Below are 14,507 nucleotides of genomic sequence, written 5' to 3'. Positions count from 1 at the left end.
GTGTGTGTGTGTGTGTGTGTGTGTGTTGTGTTCTGCATCTGAACTTAGGAGGATTCATTTACTTATCATATAGGAAGTACTCTAATTGCAATAGCGAAAGTTTGTCAAGATGCTTGAGTACAATTGTTCTCTTCAATCTTTTATCTGTAATAGCTAAGGTTGCTAACAGTATATTTAGGGTCATTATTTTCAACTGTTTGACACCTAACAATATTATTTTAAGCTCAAGCCAAGTGGAATTCCAATAATTATATAATGTCTCTCAGTAATGATCTGTTGCTTAAGATACACATTCTACTTTACCTTTCAACACGTACTTGATAACCTCTCATTTACTAACTGTAATTGAGGCAAATTCAGTCTTGGCTAATTAGGGGCTTTTAGTACCCCCTTATACATGTTATTCTTGACGACATATCAATAGAATTAGGGTCTATTTTTATTTTTAATTAAAGTAACAAAAATGTGCAACTTCAAATACTAGATGTTTAAGGACCTTACAATTACTTTACGAATAACAGTCCACTGTTCTACTGGGGATTTGCAAAATAACACAACTTTTAGAACTAGAAAAGAATGGTTTGGAAGCAAACTCAGTGCCATGCCAGATGCTTAGGTAAAGAAAGGAACGTACACATAACCGGGACAACTAAACTGATGCATTATTTGAATATCGGCTTCTTTCATCCACTTTAGTTAGTTCCATTTGTTACTGCTGCCACATAAATGGTCTTCTAAAAAAAATACAGTAAATGAAGAGCAGGTTAAGCGGAATATATGTTTAAGGAGAAAAACAATTCTACCTTTGTTATGAACCGATGGCAAGAATAGCTAAGCTCTGCAGTAAATAGCTCACCAAGACAAAATATTGATGATGTTAAGAAAACATCTCCTTGGTCCCGACAAATCTAAGGTAGAATGTCTCTACCTTATTTTCACCTTAAGTGTATGCACTTTAGCTAGATTAGGAAGACACATAATAGAAATAACATCAACCCAAATTGCGTGTGTGTGTGTGTGTGTGTGTGTGTGTTCAACATTTTAAAAAATTACTACATAAGCAAAAAAGTCAAAGAGAACTTGGAAACGAAACATATGCTAGTAAATTTAGAGCAATACCAAATGGAAGCAAAAGTTGCTAATATGGTTTCAGTATTTTGTAAAAGAGCCAGCTGGATGGATGATAATTTTTCTACCCCTGCAGGGCATCAAAGCTTTTAGGAAATCATTCTTTTCACACATATTAACACTTAGCTTATTAAAACAGATGATACTTTTATTGTAAAATGGCCTGGGTAGAGGCTGGGAACATAAAGTCAGAAAGCTAAGATTCAGTTTGACCACCCAATCTGACAAACAGTGAACAGAGCAGACCATGGCGGAGATGATGAGGTAGAGGGACCTACTGTAACTGCCACAGCTGAAGTGTCACCAGGAAGCCCGTGAATTGCTGTTATGAAAACATTTGCAGTTAAGTCGCATAATTAAATGAAATTGCCAGAAAAGCATTTCTAAAATGCAGAGAAAATGTACATAAATAAATACACTTCAAAGCAAATACTACAGTTCACGATCAGCACTGTGGTAAGTTATGCACTTATGTTCTAGCAACTGGAGTACCATTTCCTTTGAACGATGGTTAATAATTACAAGTGAATGACAACATTGTTATTTAAATTGACTGTTCTCTTAGTTACCTGTATAGATACTCAATGAGTGAAAGTTGGTGATTATGGTATTGAAAACCACAATCCCCCATATCTAGTTGTCCTGCCTAAATGAAGACCTTAAAACTGATAAAACTGTAATGTTATATCTTTTAGCAAACATCAGTACTTTAAACCAAGATAAAAATGTTCAATATCAGTACAGTGGCAGATAGTTGGCTCTCCTGCAGCTTATTTCCTTGTTTAACTGAAGGATGTTAAATGTTTAACAAAAAAACATTTAAAGTCGAACCAAATCCATTACCACACAGCTCTGTTTATGGAATGCTGCTGAGGCAAGTGAGATCAAGCTGTACATGTATGGATTATCATCTTGCTTGTTAAAACTCACCTCAGAAGGTTTTTGAGACTCTCATTCTAATGGTGACAGTTTTCATGTAGAAAAGGAGGTTAATTAAGGCTTCCCTCAGCAGTCAAGGAAATAAAAAATTATCAACTGTATTAGCTGTATAGAAGAAAAAGGGCCAAAAAGGACTCTGCAAACATATCATCAAGATACAACTTTTCTATTGAAGTGTACATTTAACACGAGCATACCTTGCAGGCGTAGCTACTTACATCAAATAACTTTTCTATATACATTTCTTCATTAACCTTTTCTCGAAGAATATCCTGGTTTTGCCGAACAAACATAATATAGGTGTCTGCCAGATCCATTCCTGGTTTCTGTGGTGAGGGAAAAGCAAGGAGAATAAGACAATATCAGGTCTTATTTGTGAAACCATTATCAAACTACATCCTGGAAAATAATTTTGAGAATTACCTGAGTAAAATAGGTTCAGGACCAAAACAATAATAAGCACCTATAATAAATTCCACAATTAAAGTAAACAAAATGGTTTAGTATTGATGTTCACTACTTGAGGTCAAGGTTATTATTAAAATGATTAATCATAAGCCTATAGATTATTTTTTCTTTTTTAAAGGCTCTCTTGAAAGGTGAATCTGCCAAACAGTATAAATGAAGGGATTTTTTTTTCAAAATTTTCTCACGTAGTTATTATTTCCTAATTGTAACTATAATGCACTTTTCATCATCTCTTGCTGATTTATCAATCATATCAGAATACATATGACATTTTCTTACTAAGCTGGGTAAAATATTTTTAGAAAGGTATTAGACAAAAATGATTTAGTATATTATAAAGTGAAACAAAACATTTGGTGGATTATCCAGTGTTTCTACTCAGTATTTATCAATACTATCTTAAGGATTTGTTTTATTCTAGAAATGTCATGAGAATATTGATGAACTGGTTTCCTATGTAGTGGCAAAGAGGTGAAATAGTTAACTTACCAAAGGTAGCTAACATTTGGCCTTTTTTTTTTTTTTTTTGGTACTAGGATTGAACCTAGGGCACTTTACTAGAAGCTACATCTCCAGTCTTCTTTTCATTTTGAGACAGGGTCTTACAAGTTGCTGAGGGTCTTGGTAAGCTGGTAAGGCTGGCCTTGAACTTATGATCCTCATACCTCAGCCTCTGGAGTTGCTGGGAGTACAGGTGTGCACCACTGTACCCAGCTTAACATGTGGTGTTTTCAAATGTTAGAGGAGGCAGGGTGTTAACATTACTCCTCTTTATAGACTACAAAATCAGTACTAGGAAGGAACAAAAGCCCAAATGGTAGCTAAAGAGTCTTCCTTTTCACCTTATCATTAGCTTTTCTTGAATTTCATACAGCTTCACTAGCTAATGCAAATAATTATCATATTATCTATATCTGGGGTAAATTCATAATCTATTTTGACTTATTTGATTAGAGAACAGTGTATGGAAGAACAAAATAGTACAAATGATGCCCAAATAAGACAGTCTTGCACCAATTCCATGCTCATAGGATGCACTTATAACCTAACTGACTCATCTGCAAAGTAAATGTTGAAAGAAAATTAGGTGGAAGATTATATGGATCATTTAACTAATTGTGGAAAAAAAAACAACTCAAGTCTTAGATCTGAGTGAAGCAGAGGGCAATATCATCTCCTTAAGTGAAGGACAAAAAATCTTTGCCACTTTTTTTGGGAGGGGTCAGTAATATTTTATATACCATAATATAATTGCCTATCTCTTAACTAATGCATTTGTAGGCAATAAACTACCTTATTTATTCCACTTATGAATTTTTTTGTTAAAGTTTTTTCTGTGTAGTAAGGATCACAATTACTCTTATGTTCAGCCTAAAGGGAATTATATACCACATAAATTCATTGATCTTTATAATAAAATTAGTAAACAAACAACCAAAAAACTTAGTCCTGGGAATTCAATCCAGTGGTGCTTTACCACTGAGTTATATCCTCAGTCCTTTTTTCGACTTTATTTTGAGACAGGTCTTGCTAAACTGAAGAAGCCGGCCTCAATTCTCCTGCCTCAGCCTACTGAGTTGCTGGGATTGTAGGCATGCGCTACCCTGCACTGCACTGGCTGAGATAATAAAATTAGTCACAATTTGAAATGACCATTTATATAAATGTTTTCAGTGGTCTCTCCTTCAAGTTCATCCATATTGAATATAGGTAAAATAGAGCAAACCTAACAGAGGCCACTTAACACGTTTGCTCCTTCACTATTTTTCTGCCTAATCCTTATAACCAGTATTTGAAAGGTAAGGAACTACAAAAACAATAAATAAAAACTTGGGCTTTTTTGTTTTGGAGAATGGAAAGGTTATATACCAGATTTTTGAGTGAGGAAGCTGGGGAACCTGTACAGATTACTACTATTGATACTTGAGAGGCAACTAACCCGTAAGTATTTCTCTTGGTGTCAAAACACTGAAAAGAAGAACTTTCAGGTAAGATGCTGGACCAGAATGAAAATGACATGAGGACAATTTTCTATACTTAATAGCAAGTTAGCTCAGCATCTGAATTTTAGTCAGGTGTCTGGCAAGAAAGTGTAATGGCAGATATAATACCAAGGCTTTGGGTACAGCCCACTGAAGCTGGCATCGAAGAACAGGTAGATGAGAGGCTTGCCTTCCCCACCATTTCTCCACTCCCAACCCTATTTTTGTTTCTGCCTTTCAAAGGAAAACTGTGTGTGGAAGTTTAATCTAGTCCATCACTTGATCCATCAAACTGAATGGAAGCTATGGCTGGGAAGAAGAGGGAATAATGTCTTTACATACTGGCCACATTCATGAGGGCAAGGTTGCTGTTTCATTGTTCACTTCTACGACAATGTTAGACTTCACGAAACACTGTCCAGGAAGAGTTTATCTTTCACCATCTAAAACAAACAAATCCTTTAAGTCTAAAAGAAAATTAGATGCCATTCCTTATTGGCAGACTCAAGGGGTACAATACTAAATTTGTGAGACAATTCTGGAACTTTCTAAGGACATAATCAACTCTGGTAAAGGGTGTGAGGTAAACCTCATTTAAAATAAGTTTCAACAAATTGTTTCTTTCTTCTTTATGAAATTGTTTTTCTTCCCTTTTGGCAAATTAAGATCCACTTGCCTGGAAAACAAAACCTAGAATTTTTACATTCCTCATTAGCATTATTTCTTCCTTTATCTTTGAGCTGTTTACCTATTCTTGAAACTGTGACATATGGGAATTTCACACCTAGTGAATATATTTTCATGTAGCTTGTGGCATGAGACTATAATCATTAAAAGAATATACACAAGTAAGAGTCGCTGCAACAGCTGGTGACATTTACCAATTAGAATTAGAGTTCTTTAAAACACTTTATCCTTCATTTAGTGCATGGAGGGTAATTATCTCTGATAAATTGCTGAAAAAGATGTAATTTTCCTTTTAAACAGTTTCTACGTACAGTACAAATGTGTTTGGATAGAAGACATTACTGCTGGTTCAGTGCTCCTTTGTGCTAAGACTTGTTTCGTGGCAGAAAAATTTACACACTTTGAAAGTCACTGCATCTCATTCTATTATGAAATGTTATCTTATTAGGGAATCAAGCATGCTTTTTTTTTTTTTAAAGATAAGAATACTGTTAATTTTTTTTGTTTGTTTTTTAGAGTGCAAATGAAAAGAAAGTATGCAATTGCACTAGGGAGATAGAAAACTGCTACAAATTCTGGTACAAGGGCCTAACAACTCTTTCAAAGAAGCGGCCTGTTAAACTTCATCAGTGGTGAGTTTGAGTTTTTTTTAAATCAAGAAAATTGTATTTTAGAAAGCTATATTTAGAGATCTTTTCTAAATTGATAATTAAATTATAGTTTCCTTAATCACTAAAAGAAAATAACAATAAGAACTATATAGCAAGCACTCCATGTATTAAATAGCATTTAGGGAGAGTAAATGATTTTTTTCATATTCCCAAATAAATGTCAGTATCCTTGGTTCACTAAGCACAAACTTCTCCATCTTGTTTATGAGGGTAGTTATCTCCAAGTCAAAAGAGGAGTCCCTAAATTACTTTCAATCTGATTAGAAAAGACCAGATTTTTGACTGAGTTATAGTAAAGGGACGAAAAGATCTAAAAAATTCCCCCATGAGTATAAAGAAATCAGTAACTATGGAAGAATATATTTTCAGGTGAGTTGTTCTGACACTGGCTGTGAAAGTAACTGAATGCATCAGTGAGTGAATGGGTTTAAGTAAGGGTGCAGACTCCAGCAATTTTTTCCAAGCTTTAATTACTAGTTAACCTAGCATGATGAACATGCTGCTTAAAAAGAGAGAAAAAAAAATTCCTTGTTAATTATATGCTGCAGAAGCTCTTACTTCCTGCTGCTACACCTAATCCCACAGGTGCAAATCTTCACTTTTCCCATTCATGGGTAGGTGGGAGCAACACTGCAGTCATTTTTCATAGCAACAGATACAGATACAGAAGAAGTCGCTTAACCTTCCACTGGAGGTTAACAATACACTACACAAACACTGTCATGGTGTCTGTTTAACAAGGAGACAATTTTTTAAATACACTATTCCAGTCTCAAAGATGAACTAGAAGCTATGGCATAATTGACTTAATTTAAAAGTGCTCTCCTCATAACCTAGAAAAAACTTGTCTTGGAAACAATCAGGAGTAAAACTCTGATATTCTCATTCATGATGATCTGCAGGCTTCATCAGTGAAATACATACATCTGATTATTTCTTGCTATTTAAAAATGCACCGTGAAGATGTAAGGCATGTCTTTTAAATTTGAAAATGTAGTGGGAACATTTTATAGCACAGTTCTAGCATCTAAGATTCAGTAGTACTTTGTATCTGATCTTCAGGGAACATAGGACATAATTCTGCAAACACATAATCTATCTTATATATTGTTAAAAAGGGAAGTTGTTTCCACTGTTCAATATATCCTTTATTACTTGGACATTTATATATCAACTTGTATATTTCTGTGTTTGAGTAACAATGTTCTAAGACTTTCAAAAGCATTGAAATAAATAAATTGCATGTTCTCAAACACTTAAAAATTAGAAGGTTTTATGTATACCCATGATTATATTGTAAAAAAGCCAAATAATCAAGTTTCTATGAAGTAGAATTATCATATTGTATTCATGCAGAAATCCAAAAGGAAATGGAGTAGAAGCCTTCAAACCAGATTGATGCCAGCTTAAATCTATATCTATATCTATATCTATATCTATACCTATACCTATATATCTTAAATATATGTATGCCTGCTAGGATGAGGAATTAAAAGGACTTAAAGGAAATTTAAACAATGCAGTTTACAGGGATATGAATTTTTCAAGATTCTCTCATAATAGTTTTTCTAATTTTTTTAACACAGTGAGGGGAAAAAAAATCTCATTTTAAAAAATTCCCAACTTTATTTTGAGAATGAAGGATTGGCTGAAAAGTCACCTTTTTGTATATTTACTAGTATTCAATATTCCACTAACATTGTTATGTATTTGTTTTTGACTCCAAATTGAGAAGTAGACAATTCCAAATTAAAGATGATGGCACTCAAATCCTTCTGAAAACAACTTTTAGATTTGGAGTATGTAATATGTATGTTTTAAGCATGTACATTTCACTCAGTCCTGCATTTCTAAGAAGAGGATAATAGAGAGTTCTTGCTTTAGTAAGGGTTTGCTCCCTGAGCAGTCTGTAAAAGGCAGAATTCTTCCATAATGCCAGGAGAGTATCTGATCGCAGAATCTGCTATCATTAATGCTCCTGTAACGTAGACAGTCATATTGTTTTCATTCCTAACATGCATATAACAAGAATGGAAGTGCTTCACACTATTTCCTTTAAGTAGTGACACCATTTATCTATTTATGGGTTTAGAAACAGTTGATAAAAGTATTTGCATGTTCAAATATTTTTGTTATATCACTGGGGAAAATTTTTCCAAAGAGAAAGCTATTTTAAAATTTTTAAAAATTAAAAATTAAAAATAATACTGAATAACTTAAGATATTAGCCTGAAATACTCAAGGAAAGGCAGGTTTTTCAACTGAGATCTATGAGCTTACTATACCTTCTTCATTTGCAATTGTGAAATCTAGTTTCTTTCTTGATATTTCTGATCTATGATAAGGATCACTAACATCTTGTTTAAGAGGACTAGCTGCTAATACCATAGCACTAAACAAGGAAATGTAAATCACACACATCAGCAATGGTCATAATGACAACAAAGGCATTTCATCTTTCAGTTTACAATATTGTCCTTTAGCTTTTCCCTCATCTACTTAGAGTTGTTGTGGTGTCAGTTATAAAAACTGCATGAGGATTTGAAGAAGTGAAATTAAAATGCTGTGGATAGTAATTCATCATTAGCTGTGCAAGTTTTGATGGACTGGAATTGGTTTACTCAGCCTCATTTAGAACCTCTCCTGATTTGAATGAAGGGAAGCCTGGAGGCGCTAGAATGCTGATGGCCAGAGGCAGGCTGTGAGTTGACCTCATGTAGGAAAGAAGAGCTAGATGAGCAAGAAACAAGGAAATAAAGGTGACAGAAGCAAAACCTTCATTGGGGAGCACAATGCACAGCTCCCTGGCAGGCTCCTATAACAGGGAGTCTCTGACTCTGCTCCTGATGTGCAGGTGAATATTCCCACTGGGCAGGAGCTCCATTCCCCAAGTTCTGCCTGGCTCTCATTCTGACGTAAAGCTCTGAGTGAGTATTCAGGTGCCTTTATCTAAGTAATAAACAATATCAGAAACAAGAAAGCAAAAGAAAAAACAAAAACTACCAGAATCATGGAAGTGACCAATTATACCTTTGAAAGTCATCATTGATACATGTAAGCTGCTTTCTATTCTAAAATTAGAGGCAAATAAAAGAAATCTAATATTTTCATGCTGTGGAAGGTATCTGGTTTTTCTTTTGGAAAGCAGTCCCATTCTGAAGTGCGGGTGGAACCTACAGAGGATGCACGGAAGCAGGAAGCCTCACTCAGACAGAAGCAACAATGATCACATTTATTTTAAAGTGCTTCATATTTACAAAGCACATTCACACTAATATGCTCATTGAATCTCCTTAAGAACCTAGTGAGGGAATCCCTGTACTGACAGGGATTATATGATTATTATTATTACACAGGTAGGAAAGAGGAAGCTACAGGTGAGGCAACTAGTAAGGGGCAAAGGGGGAACTTGAACTTGGATTCGGGACTTTGCATTAAATCTGTATCATACAAAGCTAGGTTTGAGTCACATTTTAAGGAGTTCAAAGATTATAAATTTTTGGCAAGCATCATAAAGAAGAATATTTAAAAGTTACTAATTAAGATAGAACACTGATATTGAACTTAGCAATTGCTTCTTAGATTTTTTCTTCCTGGTAACAATTTCCTTTTTCTTTTTTCCTTCATGAGCCATTATTTCCAGATAAGGGCCCCAGGTTTTCTGATGGGCCCCTTAAGTATTCTGGTTATTTTTGACAGGAGAAAGTAAAAAGATTACGTTGTTCTTTAAAGAATTGTGATTTGTTTGTAATAATACGGATATGATCAATGAATGTTTATTTTCTAAAATCTAGACACTAGATTTATAGAAACCAACAATAATAATGTATGATAACTGCTAATATTTATGGAAGACTAATTCTACTCCAGGAACCCTGAAAAGAGACTATTCACAAGGAACTGCAAGAGTATAATTATATCTCCATTTAACAGGCACAGAAAGTAGTGCCTAAGGTCACACTGATATATGCAAAGTGACGGAGCAAGGATTCAAAGACAGGCAGTCTGGTTCTGCAGCCTGTTTGCAATGCCTCTGCTGTGCAGCCTCTATAGATCTGCCTCTATCAGATATATACATATACATATAAAAGTAACTATTCCAATATTGTCTCACATGATTTTTCACACAACTTTTGGACACACATTGCTTTAAGCCCCATCCTACCTGTAAGTAGGGAATTTTTTTGGTCATTAGTTTTAGTATAATCCTTAAATATTACTAAATCTTTGATTTTGACCCGGTGTACCTGTCGGAAAAACCAATGTGAACACTCATCCTGTACCTGTATTTAAAATACCAGCTCTCCCTGTCACGTCTGGGTTCCCTTCTCCTAAATTACAGTTGGGGCAGAGTCATGCTGTCCAGGTCTTGCTTTCTAAAAATATGTGAGGTCTTCTTCAACATGAATGTTTCAATGTTCTATGATGGGACCATGACCTCTACAACTTCAACAGAATTGTTCTCCAGGATATGGCTGTTTGATCAAGAGCAACTCAACCAAACACTCCTGGAGGTCACAGCTCATTACTTGACCAGAAAGAGCATGAAGGATTCCACCAGTTCCTTTGGAAGAAATGTGAGATCCTGGAATTTATTTCTTACAGGAATATATTTGTTTTTGCCTCTTATGTGTGCTTAATTTTTTTTTTTTTAATAAAAAAGTATCATGATGGGCTGTGGCTGTGGCTTAGTGGTAGAGAGCTTGCCTAGCATGTCTAAGACACTGGGTTCAATACTCAGCACTGCACATAAATAAATAAATTAAATAAAGACCATGGACAACTAAAATTTTTTTTTCTAAAAAGTATCATGAAAGCATATAACACACAGATACATCAGACTATGTGCACAACATACTATATTTAAAAGAATTGATTTGAGTCATTTTCTGTTAACATATGCATCTTCAGCTGCGATATAAAAATTCATTGAGTATGTTTTAACATGAATTTGTCCTTCTTTACTACAGTAGGAACATCAATTAATTTTATATCATTTAATTTTCACTTTATAGAATCAATTTATGTGTTTCTTTACTTTTGAAACAATTTCCAACAAGTGACTATATAGTAAGCAGCTTTGTCCCTTCTCCACAAAAGTTTTTTTCTCGCTCTTTGTCTTCTCATCATCTTCTTGGAGATATTTTTTGGTTCTGTCATTTCTTGTATGGATGTAAACCCACATCAAGAACTCACAGTGACAGATGTCCCAGAGGGACTAATGTGGATTACATAACTCACATATAATCATCTATAAAATGGGTAAAATTTCACTTATGTGAAATAATTCCCAAGGCCTTACAGTTAATTCAATGGCATAAAAGGAAAGAAAACTCGGCTACCAACAGCTACCAGTAACTCCTAGGCCAGTGCTTTTTTTTTTTTTTTCCTTCCTTTTTAGATGGGCTTGCTATGTTGCCAAGATCCTCGTGAGGAGTTAGGATCACAGGCATGCATCACTGTGCCAACCAGTACTCCTTTTTAAAATAAACTTTTTAATTGAGAAAAATTATGGAGATAGTACAGAGAATTCCTACACACTCCATCCCCAACTTTCTGTCTTATTACCACCTTATATTAACTAGTATGGTACATTTGTTACAAATAATGAACATATATTGATACAGAATAAACTGAAGTCCACATTTGATTCAGATTTCCTTAGTTTTTAACCTGATATCCATTTTCTGTCCCATGATCTCATCTCTACTACCACTTTACATTCATCATTGTATCTCCGTAGACAACTCTTGACCAGGCCACTTTCTATTCTCCTTGTTTAATGACCTTGACCCTTTGAGGAGTACTCTCATATATATTTCAATGTCTTCTCTATTGAGATGTGTCTTATGTTTTTCTCTGGATGAGAGGAGAGTTATAGGTTTTTTTGGAGGAAGGTCATAAAGTACCATTTTTATCACATCACATCAAAGATAACTATCATCAATATGATCTATCATTGTTGATGTTGACCTTGATCCAGTGACTGAAGTAGTATTGGTCAGATTTCTCCACTGTGAATCTACTCTTTCCATCACCCTCTTCATGCTGTACTCTTTGGAAAGAAGTTGCTACGTGAAACCCACACTTCAGAGATGAGGAGATTTGTTGGTGTGCACCTTCTTCAGGAAGAAGTATTTACTTTATTTGGGATTTTTCTGCACAGGAGATTTACTTGTCTTGTTGATTATTTATTTTTATCAATTTGGAACTAATGATTATACTTTGGGTTATAACTCAATTGCATTTTAATTATTCAGTTACTCAAATTGCCTAGTTTAGGTCATTGGTAATTCTTTACATTAACTCTGTGTCCCTCTGACATACCCTCCATCATTGTGGTGTTTATGAAAGTTTCCTTATTTTCTGTCAGGACATGATGCTTCAGATTCATTTTGCTATGAGTATTTTTGAACATCAGTCATTTTTTCAAGTAACTCTCACTCATTTTACTGGACGTTAGAAACCAAATTCTGAGTGCTCTGTGTGTTTGTTGCTACTGGAATGTCATCACTGGTAGACTCAGCAAACAGACCAAGAAATATTATGTAAGTACACTAATCCATGTGCATCCATATGCCTACAAAGTTGTTATATATAAAACAATTCTATCCCTATTAAGCTAAAGATAAGTCCACACTGACGTCTGAACTCTAATCATTATAGGATCATTTTAGTTTCTTCCTTTGCTTGTCTCTTGACCTAACAATGAGAACTTGGCTCCCACAACCCACCACCCATTTATTTAATTTCAATATACATATACAGTGATTATGAATTGCTAACCTGTGTAGAAAATCTTTACCATCTAGAGTATAATGCTTATTTGCATTTCCTTTTAATCTTTATTTTTATAAGTAATGCTCATTTCTAAAGTTATTTAGATCAGTATCTCTCCCTTCTTTCAGTGACATTATTTCACATATTTATAATGATGATTTTATTAGTTTCCTTTCCATTTTGCAATGTTATGATGAGAAAAATGATTTTTTAAAAAAATCTTATATTCTGCTTCACTTTTTGTTTTTGCTGTGAAGTTTTGATGAATATACACAGTGTTATGCATCTACCATTACAGTATCATACAAAACAGATTCATTGCTTCCCAAAAAACATGCTTTACTTCACCAAATAAATCCTTCATGATCTTGAATCAAGGCAATCACCAATGTTTATAATTCTTACAGTTTTATATTTTTCAGAACATGATATAAAAGGAATCACACAATATTCAGTCTTTTCAAACTGGCTTCTTTTAGCAGTTTGCATTTATAATTTATTCTACCTCCAGTGTTCTGTGAGTTTATTTTTTTCTGTCCTTTTTTTCTGAATCGCATTGCATTCTATGGATATAATACAGCCTGTTTATCCATTCACCTAGTGAAGGCCATTTTTGGTTACTTTCAGTTTTGTTGATAAGCAAAGCTGCTCTTAACATTTGCACATAGGATTTAGTATAGAAATGTATTTTAAAATCAACTGATAAATATTTGGATCATGATTTGTGGGCTGTATGGTAAGACTATGCTTATCTTTGTAAGAAACTGCCACACAGTCTTCCAAAATGATTGTACCATTTTGCTTTCCCATCAGTAATGAATGTTGCTCTAAATATGTATCAGCATTTTACTGTCAGTATTTTTCTGCCATTTTCATTGGTGCATGAGGTATCTCCTTGTTTTAATTTGCATTTCCCTAATGATAAATGATATTAGGCATGTTTTCATATACTTACTTGATAGCTGTGTATCTTCTTTGTTGAAGGATCTGTTTATTTCTTTTGCCAATTTTAAAAATTGGGCTTTTATTTTCCTATTGTTAAATATTAAGAGTTCTATGAAGATTTTGGATATACAACCTTTATCAAATATGTGTTTTGCAAATATTTTGTGGTTTTCAGTTTTTTAACAGTGCAGAGTAGTGTATTTATCAATTTTTTCTTTTATAGATCATGTTATGGGTGTTGTATCTAAAAATTTTTCACCAAATCCAAGGCCACAGATATTTCCTCTTATATTTTCTTTAAGTAATTTCAGTTTTGCATTTTACATGTGGTCTCTGATCTCTGTTGAGGTCATTTTTATTGGTGATGATCTAGTACCTTTCTTTTCTCATGAGATTCTTCTTAAGAGAATTCTTAGAAGAGCAAACTTGTTGGAATTTGAGTATACAGAAGACTAACAGCCACCAAGAGCTCATAGTTTTAAAGTTAATATTCAAAGTCATCAATAGTAGAAAAGTAATGTCCAGGTCTGAAGGAGAAAATCATCCTTCCATAATCTGCCATGGCCAAGTCACATCTATGGTATAGTATGTTCTGTTCTGAGGGACAACTTGATTGACCATCACCTCAGCAACCTGGAATTCATCTAACGGAGTGACTGACATGGCAAAGTACCTGGTATGATTGCCATATCTGTGTTCATGATGATATGTCTATGATTCTATTTCTTTCATTCTGAGACCATGAACAATTAGAGCCAAGTAGTGTGCATTTTCTTCATTCATTCCAGAGCCTAGAACTTAGTATGTATTAAATAAGTATTTTGTTGGTGGGTTTAGTGAAGAAATTGTAGATATTTAATCTAAAAAATGAGAGATCCTCAGGTAATACATGCCTTTGATTTGGGAA

General features: G+C 34.2%; 1 protein-coding gene across 16 annotated transcripts in view; it reads right to left on the bottom strand.

Annotated features, from left to right (window-relative positions):
- Cadps2 (calcium dependent secretion activator 2) overlaps positions 1–14,507 on the bottom strand; it is a 526,649-nt gene that overhangs the window by 21,907 nt on the left and 490,235 nt on the right. For all 16 annotated transcript variants that reach the window (XM_047562660.1, XM_047562665.1, XM_047562675.1 and 13 more), the window contains one exon: positions 2,286–2,393. In XM_047562660.1, the coding sequence (XP_047418616.1) occupies positions 2,286–2,393 (108 nt within the window). The remainder of the gene's footprint in view (positions 1–2,285; positions 2,394–14,507) is intronic.

This window comes from Sciurus carolinensis, chromosome 8, assembly GCF_902686445.1.
Source record: "Sciurus carolinensis chromosome 8, mSciCar1.2, whole genome shotgun sequence".
NCBI lineage: Eukaryota > Metazoa > Chordata > Mammalia > Rodentia > Sciuridae > Sciurus > Sciurus carolinensis.
The sequence above is the reverse complement of the archived record's forward strand: the minus strand, read 5'-3'. Positions and strand labels throughout refer to the sequence as shown.